This window comes from Rhinopithecus roxellana, chromosome 18, assembly GCF_007565055.1.
Source record: "Rhinopithecus roxellana isolate Shanxi Qingling chromosome 18, ASM756505v1, whole genome shotgun sequence".
NCBI lineage: Eukaryota > Metazoa > Chordata > Mammalia > Primates > Cercopithecidae > Rhinopithecus > Rhinopithecus roxellana.
In genome coordinates this window covers 92,920,760-92,938,951 of record NC_044566.1, presented here as the reverse complement: position 1 = coordinate 92,938,951, position 18,192 = coordinate 92,920,760, and the positions used below count along the sequence as shown (strand labels likewise).

At 37.9% G+C, this 18,192-nt stretch overlaps 1 protein-coding gene and 1 pseudogene across 3 annotated transcripts in view; one reads left to right on the top strand and one right to left on the bottom strand.

Moving 5' to 3' along the window:
* PCCA (propionyl-CoA carboxylase subunit alpha) overlaps positions 1 to 18,192 on the top strand; it is a 450,132-nt gene that overhangs the window by 52,671 nt on the left and 379,269 nt on the right. For all 3 annotated transcript variants that reach the window (XM_030921949.1, XM_030921950.1, XM_010368513.2), the window contains exons 5-6: positions 14,264 to 14,377; positions 16,565 to 16,618. In XM_030921949.1, the coding sequence (XP_030777809.1) occupies positions 14,264 to 14,377; positions 16,565 to 16,618 (168 nt within the window). The remainder of the gene's footprint in view (positions 1 to 14,263; positions 14,378 to 16,564; positions 16,619 to 18,192) is intronic.
* Positions 10,347 to 10,969, bottom strand: LOC104666435 (annotated as a pseudogene).

The following is an 18,192-nucleotide window of genomic DNA, read 5'->3' as shown; positions in this document are numbered from 1 at the left end:
AGTATCAGGAGCTCCCTTTTCTGCCTTTTGAGTGAGATGAGTAGGGCTTCTCCTGGAGTTCTCTCTGTCAGTGTCCCCATGCCTACTTTGCATTTCAGGCTTTTCCAAGGTCGGGCAGGGAGATCCTGGGAGGAAAAGAAAATGATAAAACTCACCACTTGTTTATAGTAATTTCAATTCTTTTCTTCCTTGATCTGCCTGCTACTGTTTGCTTTTCCAAGTCTATAAATACTTGATTCGTGCATTCTCTTGAGGTTTCATATTTGCATTCAGTGGGATAGTCAGGGTGGAGCATGCTTAGTCTATCTTACCTGCAGTTAGAATGGCCAGGGGTGTTTCTTGAAAGCTACTTAAAAAACAAATGTAGGAAGAAATTTGCTGCAGCAGAATGCATGTTTGCATCCCGTATATTATGCTGTGTATCCTATATTATGGCAAAAGTTTGGTTAGATAACAGAGGAAAATAAAGGAGGTTTTCATTGTTGATAGCACTATGTCCTAACCTTCATCTGAGGTTACTGGGAGAGAAAGGAAAGTGTTACAGCTAATTGCTTGAATGACTCAACTGCAGTAATATATAGTAAGCTGCTGTTAATGATGCAGTGTAGTTTGTCCCCTGTGGATGTTATTTTCTTTCCATAGGAGATAAATATTGAGAATCACAGACTTCCCAAAATCCAAACACTTTACTGTGACATTCAAGATCCATTCAAGTTCCTACTAATTTTTCTTCTACCATCCTTTCCCATCAGTCCCTTTTCATACACTTTATTTTCAGGTCATCTTACAGATTTCTCAATAGACTGGCACCTTTCACATTTCCACCATTTCGAATGTGCTTTTTCTCTGTTAGTTCTCTCTCACTTTTTTCATTTATTAGAAATCCAGTTTTATTGTTCAATAGCCAATTCTTTGTGAAACAATTTTCTATGTTAGCAACTTGTACATATTATTTTTTATTACATTTATGTATTTATTTATTACATGGAGTCTTACTCTGTCACCCAGGCTGGAGTGCAGTGGCGCGATCTTGGCTCACTGCAACCTCCATCTCCCAGGTTCAAGTGATTGTTATGCCTCAGCCTCCTGAGTAGCTGTGATTACAGGCATGCGCCACCATGCCCAGCTGATTTTTTTGTATTTTTAGTAGAGACAGGGTTTCACCATGTTGGTCAGGCTGGTTTCAAACTACTGACCTCAAGTGATCCGCCCGCCTTGGCTTCCCAAAGTGCTAAGGTTACAGGCGTGAACCACCACATCCAGCCTTTATTATCTTAATTGCAGTTGGTGTATAAGTCTGTCTTTCATACCAGACCAAAATCCTGGAGGGGTGGGGGACTGTGATTTATTATCTTTTTATACCTTGCTGTAATAAAATATACGTGTAATAAATGTTTGAGTGGATCAGGGAAAAGAAAGGAAGTGTTCACGATTTAGTTAATGTTAAAGGGATGTGATGGGTGGAACATCAAATAGTTGAATTAGAGAAGAGAGTGGAAAACAGAGGCAAGTACTGTATAAATGGATTTGGAACTAATGTTTTAGGAAATATGTTTTGATGACTTTGAGTGTTGGCAATAATACTTGGAAATTCATTTTTTCTGATCTTTTTATTATATACAGTTTTTCTTTTTCTTTCTTTTTTTTTCTTTGAGATGGAGTCTCGCTCTGTTGCCCAGGCTGGAGTGCAGTGGCCGGATCTCAGCTCACTGCAAGCTCCGCCTCCCGGGTTCACGCCATTCTCCGGCCTCAGCCTCCCGAGTAGCTGGGACTACAGGCGCCCGCCACCTCGCCCGGCTAGTTTTTTGTATTTTTTTAGTAGAGATGGGGTTTCACCGTGTTAGCCAGGATGGTCTCGATCTCCTGACCTCGTGATCCACCCGTCTCGGCCTCCCAAAGTGCTGGGATTACAGGCTTGAGCCACTGTGCCCGGCCCCTATATACAGTTTTTCTTCCAGTAGGGCAGATTTTTTTTGTTTTTCTCTAGTTCTTTCTCTTCAGAGAGCTAGCTGCCACCTCTTATAAGGTAGTTTTTCTGCCTTGTGTTGTCCCGATGTTTCTTTTTATTTCAATTTATTTATTTTCTCTTTTACACAAAAGAGGCATGCCAATAGCTGTGCCCAAGTGTTCTTTCTTAAGTCAGCCAGACATTTGGACTTGGAGAAAAGTTAGATTTTGAAATAAAAGACAAGGGGATTATAGCCCTTCATTCAACCATTTATTTTTTCCTTGCTCATTGCTGCTGCCAGGTAGGGTGTCTTTAACCCATCTTTATAGTACATCTTGTCACAAATTTACTTCCCAAAATTAAAGGACTAATTCGTCCTGAAATCTCTATGAGATGAAATGAGCCTTCTTTTTTTTTTTTAATTTTACTTTTTTGAGGTGGCGTCTTGCTCTGTCTCCTAGGCTGGAATGCAACCTCCGCCTTCTGGGTTCAAGCCATTCTCCTACCTTAGCCTCCCGAGTAGCTAGGATTACAGGTGCGTGCCACCACACCCAGCTAATTTTTATCTTTTTAGTAGAGATGGGGTTTTGCCATGTTGGCCAGGCTGGTCTCAAACTACTGACCTCAGGTGACCAACCGCCTCAGCCTCCCAAAGTGCTGGGATTACAGGCGTGAGCCACCACACCCGGCTGAAATGAGCCTTCTTACAGACTAGAGTCTATGCCGTTGTCCTAGCATGAGGCTGGTAAGCTTTCTGACATCATGCTTGCTTGGGCTTTCATCTGATGTGGTTCAGCTGGTGGCCCAGCATAGCATATCAGGCTCCCTGTATATGACAGTGCCGCTGGAGGTGGGTCATTCTTCGACTAGTAGGTAGTTTGATCTCCCCGATACAATTATTTTTTTCACATTTTGGACCCTGATTCTTCACCTTACATGGGGCTTCAATTCCAAGGAAGGTAGGAGTTGAAACATAGGTACCCTTCTTTTTTTCAATCCTGCTACTCTTGCTATATTTATCTGAGTGTGGTTCTCTTATACTCTCTAAGTCCCCAAAGAGGAATTTCTATCCCTGGTAGCTGGGCCTACTTAAGGAGTTGCAGGTAAATTCAGTGAATGGCACAATCACTTTGGGTCTTTAACTATTGAGTTAAAATATCTTTGGCCAGGTGTGGTGGCTCATACCTGTAATCCCAGCACTTTGGGATGCTGAGGTGGGTGGATCATTTGAGGGTCAGGAGTTTGAGACCAGCCTGACCAACATGGTGAAACCCCGTCTCTACTAAAAATACTAAAAAAATTAGCTAGCTGTGGTAGTGCATGCCTGTAGTCTCAGCTACTTGGGAGGCTGAGGCACGAGAATCGTTTGCACCTGGGAGGCAGATATTGCAGTGAGCCGAGATTGCACCACTGCACTTCAGCCTGGGCAACAGAGTGAGACTCTGCATCAAAAAAAAAAAAAAAACCAAAAAAAAAAACTTTATTAATTATTAGTCTTGGATGAATAGGAAGAAATAAAAATTGTTTCTTGAGCTCCTTCAAAGTACTCATTCTGTCTTCGGGTATAGAAGAATTTTCTTTTTTGGGAAATGGGGAGAAAGTATATTTATTTTGAAGAGAAAATAAAACACTTCTAGAGATTTTTGTTTTCTTTTTGTTGTTGTTGTTTGTTTGTTTTTGAGTCAGGGTCTTGCTCTGTCACCCAGGCTAAAGTGTAGTGGCATGACCATAGCTCACTGCAACTTCCAACTCATGGGCTCATGCAATCATTCTGCCTCAGCCTCCCAAGTAGCTGGGATTCCAGGTGCCAGCCACCATGTCTGGCTAATTAAAAGAAGTTTTTTTTTTTTGTAGAGATGGGGCCTGTCTATGTTGCCCAGGCTGGTCTGGAACTCCTGGGCTCAAATGATCCTCCTACCTTGGCCTCCAAAAGTATTGAGTTTACAGGCATGAGCCACCATGCCCGGCCCCAGATATTTCTGATGTCTTTAAATTTCATCTCACTGCTCAGTGAGAAATGACTGTGCTAAGGAAAACTTCTTGAGCTCTGTAACTGCTTTTCATGATTACCTTCAATGTCTGGGAGCTAACTATAGCAGGAAACTTTTGAGTGGTTGATTTTGCTGCTATTTGTAATACTCATCTGAAAGTTTTTGGGAAGAAACTAAACAACCATATGCTATAAATCAAGAGTTGTCCTGTCTTTTGGGATCCCAGGAAAAATATTGGATAATGTGGGAAATAGAATCTGAGCTCAGAAAGCCAGCTTTTGAGTTTCTAGGAATGCCATGATGTCTAAATAGATACTATGAGAAAGATACTAACCATTAATATACATCAATAGAGGAATGGCTGTAATGGTTTAGGACTGCTATGATCCCTTTCATGTACTCATTTTTATATCATATTAGATGCTCACTAGATTAGTTGATACTTTTCATGACAATCTTAAAATTAAGTTTTAACTGATTAATTTTAGAAAACAATGTTCTTGTTTATAATCTTTGAATTTTAAATTAAAAATACATACACTATATATTTCCTGTGTTAAGAAATGAAAAAATTGAAAAGTCCTGACTTATAATTAAGGCTGTTGGGATGAGTCAGACTTCATCATCCTTCCCAAATTCCCAGGGAAGAGAAAAAGTTAAAGAGAAAAGACCTAAAGATAAACAACAAACCAGAATTTTAATGGAAAACGGTGAAGAGTACTTGTGGGATCCTGGAAACGCTGGTCCTGGAAACAGTGAGGAATTTTGAAAGAGAGATGGCTGATGGGATCATGCAGCAGGAAACCCCAGTCTGAAACCCAGATGGGAGAGGATGGCTGCAAAGATGGGAGCAGCTCCAGAGGAGACAGCCTTGAGCACAAGCAGTGACATCCAGCCAGGTGATTCCTTCACACTCAGTGTCCATGAGGGAGCAGATGAATCATAAACAGGTAGAACCATATCTTGGAATTATTTAGTAGTTAAAAAGACTGAGGAGGATCTCTATATATCAACAGAGAACATCTCTAAGACATTAAAAATTGAAAGAGAACTTGTGTAAGGACACATATGGTATAATGATACCATTAATGGTAAAAGAATCCCACCCTAAAATATTTTTATAGTTACCTATATAAAAGCATAGAGCATAGGTTCTAAACTGTGGCACTATTCATATTATGGATTAGAGAACTCTGTCATGGGTGACTATCCTGCACATTATAGGATTTTTAGCAGCATCCCTGGCATCTTACCCGCTAGATACTAGTAGTGTTCCCCCAGGCCCCAGTAGTGACAGCCAAAACTATCTACAGACATTGGCAACTGTGTCCTGGGGGACAAAATTGCTCCAAGTTGGGATCCCTTGGCATCTATTGAAGTCTAATAATGCATATTCACTTGTTAAGTGATTACCGGAGAGAGACATTGTAATGGGTACAGGTGTGGTCAGTGGAATTGTTAGCTTTATTTTGAATAAGCATGTTTAGGTATTACAAAAAAGCGGTGGCTCGCACCTGTAATCCCAGCACTTTGGGAGGACAAAGCGGGCCGATCATGAGGTCAGGAGATCGAGACCATCCTGGCTAACATGGTGAAACCCCGTCTCTACTAAAAATACACAAAAAAAGCTGGGCGTGGTGGTGGGTGTCTGAAGTCCCAGGGACTCAGGAGGCTGAGGCGGGAGAATTGCTTGAACCCAAGAAGTGGAGGTTGCAGTGAGCCGAGAATACGCCATTGCACTCCAGCCTGGGCGACAGAGTGAGACTCCGTCTCAAAAAAAAAAAGTTTAGGTATTACATGTATTTACATACATTACACGTAATTAAAAACAAAACAAAACAAAATAAAGTTTCTTTTTTTTTTTTGAGTCTCACTCTGTTGCCCAGGCTGGAGTGCGCTCTCAGCAGCTTGCTGCAACCTCTGACTCCTGGGTTCAAGTGATTCTTGTGCCTCAGTCTCCCAAGCAGCTGGGACCATAGACGTGCACCACCACACCCGGCTAATTTTTTGTATTTTTAGCAGAGATGGGGTTTCACCATGCTGGTCAGGCTGGTCTCAAACTCCTGGCCTCAAGTGATCCTCCCGCCTCCACCTCCCAAAGTGCTGGGATTACAGGTATGAGCCACCGCACGGGCCAGCTTTGCTTTTTTATAAGATGTCTGTTGTATTAAATTTAAAAATGGTTAATAGTGGCTGGGTGCGGTGGCTCATGCCTGTAATCCCAGCACTTTGGGAGGCTGAGGCAGATGGATCATGAGGTCAGGAGTTCGAGACCAGCCTGACAAACATGGTGAAACCCCCATCTCCACTAAAACTACAAAAGTTAGCCTGGTGGTGTGGCACATGCCTGTAATCCCAGCTACTCAGGAGGCTGAGGCAGGAGAATCACTTGAACCCAGGAGGTGGAAGTTGCAGTGAGCCGAGATCGTGCTACTCTACTCTAGCTTGGGTGACAGAGTAAGACTCTATCTCAAAAAAAAAAAAAAAAAAAAAAAAAGAAAATGGTTAATGGTTAGAAGAAATACAGATAGCTCACAAACAAGCAAATATGCCCAAACTCATTACTAGGAAAATGCAAATTAAAAAAAGGAGGAATCATTTTTCTCCATTACATTAATAAAATTAGAAAGATAAACCATGTTCAATGATGGTGTAGTGTGGGGAAGTTAATCTCTAATAGTAGTGTAAGTTGGCCTAAGATTTTAAGTATGTAGTTTGCGGTATTTGTACTTCTAAATATTTTTCTTATAGAAATATACATATGTATACAGATTGGCATGTTTAGGGAAGCTTATTGCAAAGTGCACAATACCGGCAAATTGGAACCATGTCCAATATTAGGAGAATAGTTAAAGTTTTGGTTCATCTAGATTACTAGAAATACTGGGTAGCAGTTAAAAATTATGAGGTAGAATTCTAAAAAAACAAAAAACTGAGCGATAAAATTAGTTGTAGAATAATATGTAGTGTGATTCTGTTTAAACTAAGAAAAATCTTAAACACAAAATAAAACTCTGCAGTTTTATGTCTGCATATCTGTATGAAAATGCTCAGGTAAGTTTAGAAGGACACATGCAAAACTGATAATAGCTGGATAATAATAGAAAATGGGACTAGGAGCCTTTAAAACGGGGCAGGGAATAATGATTATCTGGTATCTATACTGTTCAAGCTTTTTTTCTTTTTAACCAAAGGAGTAACTCTTACACTACTTGGGTCATTACAATAAAATTGAAAAATTTAAGAACATCTAAATGACTTGCTTTATATGCATAGTGTCATCATTTAGTGGCCTGTGTTGAGCAGTGATAGTTGCTGCTGGGGCTCTGGTAGGGCTTTTAAGATCTCATGACTTTTGGTGGCTCTCCATGTTTTGTGGAATTGGCATTAGCTGTTCATATGGTTTGGAAACACTTTTTAAAAGATATTGATTTCAGTGGAGATTATTTCCCAATCCTATTCCTAGAATTTCACTGTTATTGCTTCAGAAAGATGTATTCAGAAATATAAGCCTGTGTATTTATGTCTTCATCACTAGACCTTGAATGCATGTGTGGTAGCTTTCTCTTTAGTAAGTGGAAAATAATCTTAAAGATTGCAAGCTAGAGCGGAGCCCACACTCTTACTGGTATTTTCTTGTTTCCTCCCCCAACCCTACCTTGTCATCGTTTTTCTTAGGTAGTGTTATTTATTTCTTTTTTACTATGTAGTAACATTCTTCAAATGTATACTTTCATTCTGGCTTGTCAGTAATTGACTGGAAATTGTGATGGATCTGTATAGTTTTTTTGTTTTTTATAAAATCTATATAACATAAAGTTTACCATTTTGCTCATTTTATGTCATTTATTTAATTATTATTTTATATTTTTACAGATGGGGTCACACTATGTTACCCAGGTTGGACTCGAACTCCTGGGCTTGAGTGATCCTCCTGCCTCAGCCTCCTAAGCTGCTGGGACTACAGGAGCTGTGCCACTGCACACGGCAGTTTTAGTCTTTTTATTTGTTATTTTTTGAGACAGGGTCTCACTCTTTTACCCAGGCTTAAGGGCAGTGGTGCAATCACCGCTCACTGCCACCTCAGCCTCCACTTGGGAAGCCTCTTGGGTCTGCCACTGCTTGTCAGAAATTTTTTACTCTGAATTATTTCATATCTCAGGTGTTTTTACCTAGTTTTTTTTTTTTTTTTTTTTTTTTTTTTTGCAAATTACCCTTCTCAAAGGCATTTGTTCAAGTTTTTCCTAAGCTAAGAAAGGAAAGCAAACCTGAGCCATCTCTCGGCTGTCACTCTGCCTCTCCCACTCTTTACATTCAACCATATGGACAGTCCCTACCCCACCCAATCCCACCCCTGCTCTGCTTCTTTCTCTGCTTTGTTCCGCAGTCCTTTCCATTGTGGTCTGGTACCCACCAGCTACACTGATATGGCTCTTGCTAGGGTTTTGCTTGAATACTTGATGTCTCCTTTCTCTCTGTCATTCCTCCCCTTCTCCCTTGATGCTTCTACTAAGGGGTCAGTGGTATGAGAAGATAGTTCTCCTCCTGCTGGTTTTCATTCTTTTGTTGTTTACTGTATCCTTAGGAATGCATGCTTGTAAGACAAAGACTAAAACAAAAAACAAAAAAAACCCAAACAACAAAAAAAAACCAAAACACCTTTGTTTTGGTTCCAAGATTGATTCAATATTAGTTCCCTTTTGTGAGATGAAAACAGGATTGTAGAAAATGGGCTGGGAATTTTGTAACTGGCAAAAACGTATCCTCTTTTTTCCCTGTAGTTTTAAATTTTACCACTTTGAAAATCATGTAAGTTATCTTAGAAGAAAAATAGTAGTCACTAATTCTACCATCCAAAATAGCCATGAATAAATATGTCTTGGTGCTACACATGTAGTTTTTCAAAATGGAATCAAAGCGAATCTTTAAAAAAAATCATTTTGTTTTCTGTGATCAAATCGCCTTTCTGGGAGAGGACATGCCGGAATGTTAGTTTTTTAAAACTTGTATAAAGTATCTTTAGGTACTTTGAATGAAATAGAAAGAGTTTCTGTTCTTTTTTTTTAGAAATAAGATTTTATCTGGTTGATTCTTTTTTTTTTTTTCCCCCAGTTATTCAGATGAAGATTCATGCAGTTGGCTTTCCTTTCTTTAACCCTTTAATTTTTCAGGGTAATTTTCTCTCTCTTTTTTTTTGAGACTCTCAATAAATTTATTATTTTTTACATTGTGGTAAAATGCTTATAAGGAAATTTACCATCTTAACTATTTTTAAGTGTACAGTTCAGTGGCATTAAGTACTTTCACATTGTTGTGCAGCCATCACTATAATCCATCTCCAGAACTCTTTTCATATTACAAAACTGAAACTCTGTACCCATTAAATAGTAACTCCCCATTCTAGGCTCCCCATGGTCTCTGGCAACCACCATTCTACTTTCAGGATAATTTTCACTGGTTAGTAATGTTTGGATAATTTGATTAGATTTGGTGGATACTGAAGACTGGCTGGGTTATGTAAGGTATTGCTACTTTCAGCCAAGGAGTGCATCTAGTATGTATTACATCATCCTTGGAGTGTTCTACCGAGTGTCTTGCATTGAAGGACATCACAAGGAAAACTCCTGTATTCTCAGTCGTGGTAAATAGTGTCCACTTCACTACAGATCTCCTTGAGTGATAGGTTTCAGAATATCTCTAGGCATGAAGAAGCATTTCCAAAGCTGCTTGCCTTCTTTACCTTTCTCAGTATGTACTAGTTTAGAAGGTATTCAGAAGCTTTCACTGAGACCATTGAGTTTATACTAAATACAACATCTGGCCTAACACTTTTTATCACTCAGATGCAATCTATTTGATAAGGACAGGGACCAAATAGAATGTCTTTTTCAATGTATTTTTGGCATCTAATTGGCTAATATGAAATTTTCTATTAACCCAAAGTTTTTAAATGCAGGCATAATCCCCCCCCGCGCCCCCACCGTACCCCTAAGATGGAGTCTTGCTCTGTTCCCCAGGCTGGAGTGCAGTGGCCTGATCTCGGCTCACTGCAACCTCTGCCTCCCAGGTTCAGCGATTCTCCTGCCTCAGCCTCCTGAGTAGGTAGGATTACAGGCGTGCACCATTACACCCAGCTAATTTTCTTTTGTATTTTTGGTAGAGACAGGGTTTCTCCATGTTGGTCAGGCTGGTCTTGAACCCCTGACTTTGCGATCCACCTTCCTCGGCCTCCCAAAGTGCTGGGATTACAGGCGTGAGCTACCGTGCCTGGCTGCAGGTGTAATTTTTAACCTATTTATATCCAAACATTTAAATTTATTTTTAATATTTATTTTTATATATTTTTATTATTTATATTATTATTTCAAATTGTTTATTAAGTATGAATTTTACAAACTTTACTTATGTTATTGGTAACGGTGGAGCAGGAGAGTATTGCGCCTTCTCCAGGCTGTCTGGCAAGAACCACCAATAGTGTGATGGAACTTACGGCCCTTTCCAAGGCCAGGGCTGTCAGCCTGCAGATGTCAGCCCACGCATCTCCCTGTGCTGTGGACTGGTTTGGTGATCCATTAGGTGTCAGGATTTCTTCTGTTAGCTTTATGGAATGGATCAATGAGGATAACCTCAAAAAATGTGTATGTGGAATCTTCACCAACCTAGTAAGAATTCAGGGCTCTCAGAGCCCTACAGTGGCATCCAGCTCCCTCCTCTGCAAAGGACTGAAGGCTTGGAGCAAACCTTAGCTGGTTAACACCATGATGGACAGGCTTGCTGTAAGTTGCACCCTTAGGAACTGGGCGTTTTCGGCCACCACTGGCGAACACGAATCCTATATATAACGTGACCTTGGTTGGTCTTATAGCCTAGTCAGCGTGCTTTATCAGGCCGGGTGGGGCGGGGAGCCCTGTGGAGAGCAGAGAGCTGGCGGTACTGCCAGCAGTGGACCCTCAGAAGAAAGTGCATGACATCGGGCTGCTTCTTTCTCCATAGCTCCTGGATGTACTTGTATGCACCCATCTTGGCTTACCTGATGGCAGCTGCCAGATGGAAAAAAAAAAAAAGTTTGATTTATTTTTTAAAAGTTGATAAAGAAGATGATTTTTCTCAGTCCTGTAAGATGAAAAACACATCTGTTGTTCTCCTAGCTTGTTATTTGGAAATTAGGCTCATGCAGGTAATAAGCTGATACAAGTAATTTTTCTCTGAAGAATAAAATAATTCAAAATATAAAACTAAATGCTTGATAGGAAAACTAATAATCCGCTCTAAAAATCTCTATTGGTTTTCTGAGAACGGAGAAGTTTATGAAGACAGACTATACTTAGTGTATATACTTAGTGTTAGTACTTAAAATGCTTTACTTTTCTTTTTGAAACCATATAACCAGCAAATCCTGCTTAATTGATTAGTTTACCTCAGTTTAAACTTTCCATGGTTGTTATATATTTCCTTTGCCATTAAAATATATAAAAAGGAATTTATATTTTTCAAGATGTTGATATTTTTGAAACAAACATATCTAGTCAGCCTATGCAATATTAAGTCATTCTGCAGAATAGCATCTGCATTGCTTGAATATTGTTTTTTGTATTATTAAGCCAAAGAAAACACCTCACACATTTCATACAACAATGACAACAAAATTGAAATAGAGTTTCAAAAGTTTGTTAGATTGTTCTTTCCAGGTTGACTCTTAAGTGTCTCCTTAACTAAGGCAGCAGAGAATTCTAGATTGTTCTTTCCAGGTTGACTCTTAAGTGTCTCCTTAACTAAGGCAGCAGAGAATTCTAATGTTTTCTTTTGCATGGCTTTTTGCTACTACCGACCCTGGGCTAGACTGTGGGCTTGTTGAGACTTGAATGTACCCTGCCACCTGAAGTAAGATTTGTTCCTGCAAAGGGAGGAAAAGAAGCCAACCAATCCTTTATAAACAATTTGTGTTTAGTCCTTCTTTGTAAAGTCCATAGCAGTTTTGACCTGCTTTTAATGCATAATTTATTCAAATGTTTATTGGAGCAGTCTTTTTATTTTTAACTAGAGCAATCTTAATCACCCAGTAAAATATATTAGGCTCTGAGCTAGTTCTTAGTATGTTTACAAAACGTTTGTGATAACATAGGAAAAATGTCTATTATGCTATTAAAAAACAAAAGGGTGTAAATTATATATGCAATATCATTATAAAAGTGTATTTAGAGAAAATACTGTAAGTAAAAATGTCAATACTATTAGGATTCTCTCTCTCCTTTTTACTTTTGAATGCATGTTTATTATAGAAATTTTGGACACATAAACACGTGCCTATGTGTATCTTTTCATTTCTTTTCCTCCATAAACCACCAGTTGCCATATGTTTTGCCAAGATTAAGAAGACTTTATGTAGGTGTAGATTTTTACCTCAAAGATAATGAAAAAAAGATAATAAAAGTTGCAACTTTTTTGTACCTCAAGGACAATGGCTTTTAACATTTGATAATGAAAGTTACTAAGCAAGCTGCTATCCAAGTGTATCTATGAGTAAATAGCTTTAATCACATAACATTGGGCTAGGGGAGATTAAAAAAAGAATTTAAGGCATAACCTTATGATCTGGTGGAGGAGAAATTGTAACAGTGTGCAAAGCAGTTAAAATGAGATTGTTGGGTAGATGAGATTATATGCTAAAATTTGCACTAATTACTCTCAGAGTTTAGATTACAGGAGATTCATCCTAAATTGAAGTACTTGGGAGAGATCCAGTGGTAGATGTGAAACTTGAAGTGCATCTTCTATAATAGGTAGTATCTGAGGACAATAAAACAAATGTGGATTTAAGTTTAAACAAAGACTTAAATGTATTCTTTTTAAAGGATTGTGAAGTACTCAATTTCTTTCTTACAGAAAAAAACTACAATCACAATTACAACAACAAAATTGACAGTAACAGGATCTGAAGTGGACAGAGGGCAATAGGGCAATAGAGGAGGGGGCATCCTGGTCTGAGGGCAGAAGAGCAACTTGAGGTTGGGGGCATACCAGGCAACGATAACCACGAGGAAGGCCTTGCTTTGAACACAGGGATATTTAGAAGCCTTTTGGAAGCAGGGCTGCTTTTCCCTGCAATTGGTATTATTAAATAATTACCGAATGTGTGTATTTGGATATTTTATAGTAAGATACTGACCTGAAAATCCCTTGGGCATTTACCTGATCTTTTACCTTTCAATACTCAATATAATTTTTTACTAAAGTGGAAAATATTTATTGAATTGACAAAGAGAATTCTTAGCTTTCTAAAAGACTGCTTTTTTGTTTTTTTAAGATCTCATTTAAAACAAAGTATCTAAAAATTATTTCATAACTGAAGACTATAACAGAAATACTCAGGTATTTGCCACCTTTGACTTTTTTTTTTGGTGGAGGAGTGGGTCATAAATGTTTAGGTGTATGTTTGTGTTCCAGTTTTATATATCTGTCTTGCAAAATAATTGTAATCTGGAAGTTTCTGAAACTGAAAGACCATTAGGAAATTAGGAAAAGTCATTTAAAAAGATACTAATCCTTTCATCATTTGAAAAGAATAGACTCCTTTTAGAACTAAAGAGTTTACTCTTTTTCATATTGAATGCTTAGCTTCTATTATGCAAAATAAATACATTTAAACATTGTAGAGTGAGTAGTCTTAAAAATGGAGCTTACATTCCTGAATTTTGAGTAGCGTTAGAACTTAATATACATGTCATTTCTTTTAGGAATAAATGTAAAATGGATGAAGATTGAATGTGAGAGTATTTAAATGATTCTCAAGATTTTCTGGTTCACATGTTGTGATATTGAACTCTTTCTTTCGTCTTAGGCTTTAATTTGTGTCTGGTGCTGACCTGATGCTGTGCAGGGACACTCGCTGCATCCCTCCATTCAGTCCCTCTAATTATCCCAACTTCCTGGGGAGCTTGCTTAGAGCTGGTCTTGAGTGCTCGTTATTAAAATATTGGGCTACCCTGGCTACATGTAACAAGGTAGTTTTTGATATCAAATTTATGTACTGATGAACGGAATAGGAAGCTAAAATTGTTTGCTGTGATTTTACATAAAGAGGTAGGGGGGTATTATGGAAATTATTTGCTTAGACAATGAATTAGGCTGTAATAAATGAAATCATGGGTAATAGAGTTCTTGAGTTTATTTGTTTCATTGTTGCTTTTTAGTGCATACTCAAAAAGAAATATGACTCGATAAATGATATGTGGAACAATCAGATTTGCAATTTTGTGTGTATTTGCAGATGATGGTAATTCTTTTTGCTGGGCGCATCTGTTAATGCAGAAATTTGTCTCCTCAGGTTCATGTGAAAATGGCGGATGAGGCCGTCTGTGTTGGCCCAGCTCCCACCAGTAAAAGCTACCTCAACGTGGATGCCATCATGGAAGCCATTAAGAAAACCAGGGCCCAAGCTGTGAGTTTGAATGAATCTATCTACTGCAGCTGTTTCATATGTAGTGAGCAGAAAGCTAGAGTTTGTATTTAAAAAAAAAATAGGAAAGAATGATTGAAAATGCTATTGCAGTTAGTTCATGTCACATGAGTTAAATGTGGTCGAATTCACTACTGGAAATCAAAGGCTTTGTAGCATCTGGCAGTGTTGGTCGCTGATCCTGCAGGTGGCTGCTGGATTCAGCTTTCACACCAGGGAGCAGTTTCAGTTCATTTCCAAATTTGCTAGGAAAAAAGAAATCCCAATTAGTTTTGAGTATTAACCCTTTCAGTGTAATAAGAGCATTTTTAAAAATTCTGTGTTATAAACAGGATCCAAATACTCTGTTTAAATTCCATTTTAATAATTTAAAAATTACTTATACCTAGTACACTTCCAGAAATAAAAACAGCACATTTGGTAATTATTTTAGTTTGTTAATGTCAGTAGAATGCTTATAATTTACAAGGATAAATCATTCTCTCCACCCCCAGTTCTGTGTGAATAGAGTGGAATCCAAGGAAAAAAATGATTTCTGACATCGGAAACAGTGTTTTTTTCTTTTTTCTTTTTTTAATTATCAGAGAACTAATTATATACAGTGTTAAAAACTATGCAAAGTTATCTCTAAAATTGGATGGAGACATCCAACACCAACAATTAAGCCTGGAGCGCTTCAATTAGTGCTCACATTTCTTTTGAAAGAAATGTTTCAGTAAGATGCATGTTTAAATAAAAAACTTAATTCATGAACCCATATTATAGATGTTTACAGTTTATTAGCACAGTTAGCGAAGGTAAAACTCTTAACATTTTAACTATAGCTTGCCAACATAAATTTGTAGTTGAGTGTTAATAAAACGAAATAGGTGGAATGAAAACTCTTCTTCCTTGATACAGTAGTTTAAATTGTTCTGTACCATGTTCATAAAGCTTAGTTCAGCATTTTGTTTTGTTTTGTTTTTTGAGATGGAGTTTCGCTTTTGTTGCCCAGGCCAGAGTGCAATGGCATGATCTCAGCTCACTGCAACCTCTGCCCCGCCAGGTTCAAGCGATTCTCCTGCTTCAGCCTCCCAAGTAGCTGGGATTACAGGTGCCTGCCACCACGCCCGGCTCATTTTGTATTTTTAGTAGAGAAGGGGTTTCACCATGTTGGTCAGGCTGGTCTTGAACTCCTGACCTCAGGTGATCTGCCTGCCTCAGCCTCCTAAACTGCTGGGATTACAGGCATGAGCCATTGTGCCCAGCCTGAGTTCAGCATTTAAAAGTTGCTGATATATAACTATTTCTGGATTATGATACTGGTTCCTTCAGAAATTTGAATTTGTTTTTAGCAGAATTATTTTACTAGAAGTATGTTCAACACTGGCTGATACTGAAGTGGCTAAATTTATATTTGGCCAGTGTGGGAGAGCCAAAAATTACTTGATTAGATCAAGCTGGTAGATTGCAGCAATGTGGCTTGTGGGTGAGGATAGTATAAAGTAGTTGTGAATGGCAAAGTTTGGGGTGAAGAAGGAAAGAAGAGTAGATATTAGAAGAAAAACAATTCAGAGCACAAAATAAAAGTAAAACCACACCTCCATTTTAGTTCAGTTTGATAGAAAGGTCTTGTTGGTAGTGGCTAAGTATTATTAATGCCATCAGGAATAAAATGTAGTAGCTGTCCTAGTAGTCTGGGTTTTGGAAATTACCAGTTTGTGAGTACTGTAAAGAAAGGAGAATTTAGAGTTTTTCATCCATCTTGCCAAGGTTCCTTTTACATAAATCTTTGACACACCAGCCATTGTGAAATTCTTCAGAATTGTGGACAAAGTTAGCTTCAGGAAAAGGAGAGAGAGTTTTGTTGAAAAATGTAGACAAATGCTAGTGGGCATTAAGATATATGTGGGTGTATACTTCCCATGATGGTTAGGACAAAGATACTGTGTGGAAAATGAATCAATTAGGACATAGGGAGTGTGGAGAAAGTAAATATAGGAGGCAGTTTCTTGGAATTTGATTCTGATCCTAGAAATGTGAGTTAGAACTGATCAGTGTATAAGAGAAGTATACCTATTCAAGGGCTCTTGAACAATAAATATTAGTACATAAATGCACTGTACATTTTGCTTATAAAGCTTTTGCAATATGATAAAATTGAAAGTGCTTTTTACTTTCATTTCTAAGGTACATCCAGGTTATGGATTCCTTTCAGAAAACAAAGAATTTGCCAGATGTTTGGTAAGTTGGTAATGAACCAGAAACTATTCATTTCTATATCAGAAAAGTGTGGTAGCATGGCTTTTGTAAATGTGGATAGTGATGGATTATAGAATTTTAATTAACCCAAGAAATCTTTAAAAAACTGTTTGTGAAAAGTGAAGTGTTTTTATTCTGAAACTCAACTCTTGATTTGAAGAGTAATTATAAAAATAGAAAAGTTTAGAAAATCACCATTACACCTAATGAATGATACCTGGTTTATTATATACTGCATGGTATTTGAATTAAAGTTAAAAACTTCAGATTTTTAACTGTAAATATGTTAGGGAGTTTAGTGAGTTATTGTAGTGATTTAATTATTTTGTGGCATTTAATATCAAATCTTACCAATGCCTCTATTTCAGGTACAGTTGTTTTTAATGATCTAAATGTCCCCTTCCAGCTAGGTGAATTAACCTATGTTTGTTATTAAATTGATTTTTCCAGGTATAGTCATTCAAGATGGTACTGAAACCTTATTTTTTAGGTACTAGAATATGATTTTGATTAGTGTTTGTACATATGTTTATTATTAGATCAATTATGCCAGGTACTGTCTTAATTTATTCTAATATGTTATACTTGTTTCTGTGGCATACAGTCATGTGTTGCTTAACAACATGAATACATCTGAGAAATGCATCATTAGGCGAGTTTGTCCTTGTGCGAACATCACAGAGTCTACTTACACAAATCTACATGGTAGAGTTTCTTACACACTTAGGCTAAGTGCATTATAGCCTGCTGCTCCTAGGCTGCAAACCTATACATGTTGCTGTACAGGCAGTTGTAATACAGTGGTAAATATTTGTGTATCTGAACATGTAAACATAGAGAAGATACAGTTAAAAATACAGTGTTAGAATCTGTGGAACCACTGTCATACGTGTGGTGCCTCATTGAAATGTTCTGTGGTGCATAACTGTACTCGTATTCTGTTCTTCCACAGATTTGAAATTATTTGTGAATGTTGTTATTTTCTAGATGGAATTTCCACTTAAAATCTATAACTTTAACTTGGAGCAGCTCTTAAGATCACAGAATTGTCTATTTTAACCACCTTGCTTTGTGGGTCCAAAACTAAGGCCTAAAGAGATATCTGGAGAGGGCAGATTACATGGATGCATCCAGAGGTTCCAGTTTCCCAGATTTTATGTGGCATATCTACAGTTTTTTGTTTATATCCCTTTTTATTTTGTATCTTCCTTGGAATTTTGACCAAGATTCTGTTATTATAAAAACTATTTGAATATAATACTTGTATTTAAATGTGATGTGTGTATATATATAATGTAATGTATTACATTTAAGTCTGTATAGATGAGAGGTCAGCGCACTACAGTCCACGTTACAAATGCAGCCTGCTGCCTGTTTTTGTGAATAAAATTTTATTGAAACACAGCCATGCTCTTTCATTTATGCATTGTCTGTGCTGCTTTTGTCCTGTGACAGCAGAATTGAGTAGTTGTGACAGAGACCATTTGGCCTATCAAGCCTAAAATACTTTTTCTATGGTCCTTTATAGAAAAAGTTTGGGAACTCTTGCTATAGAT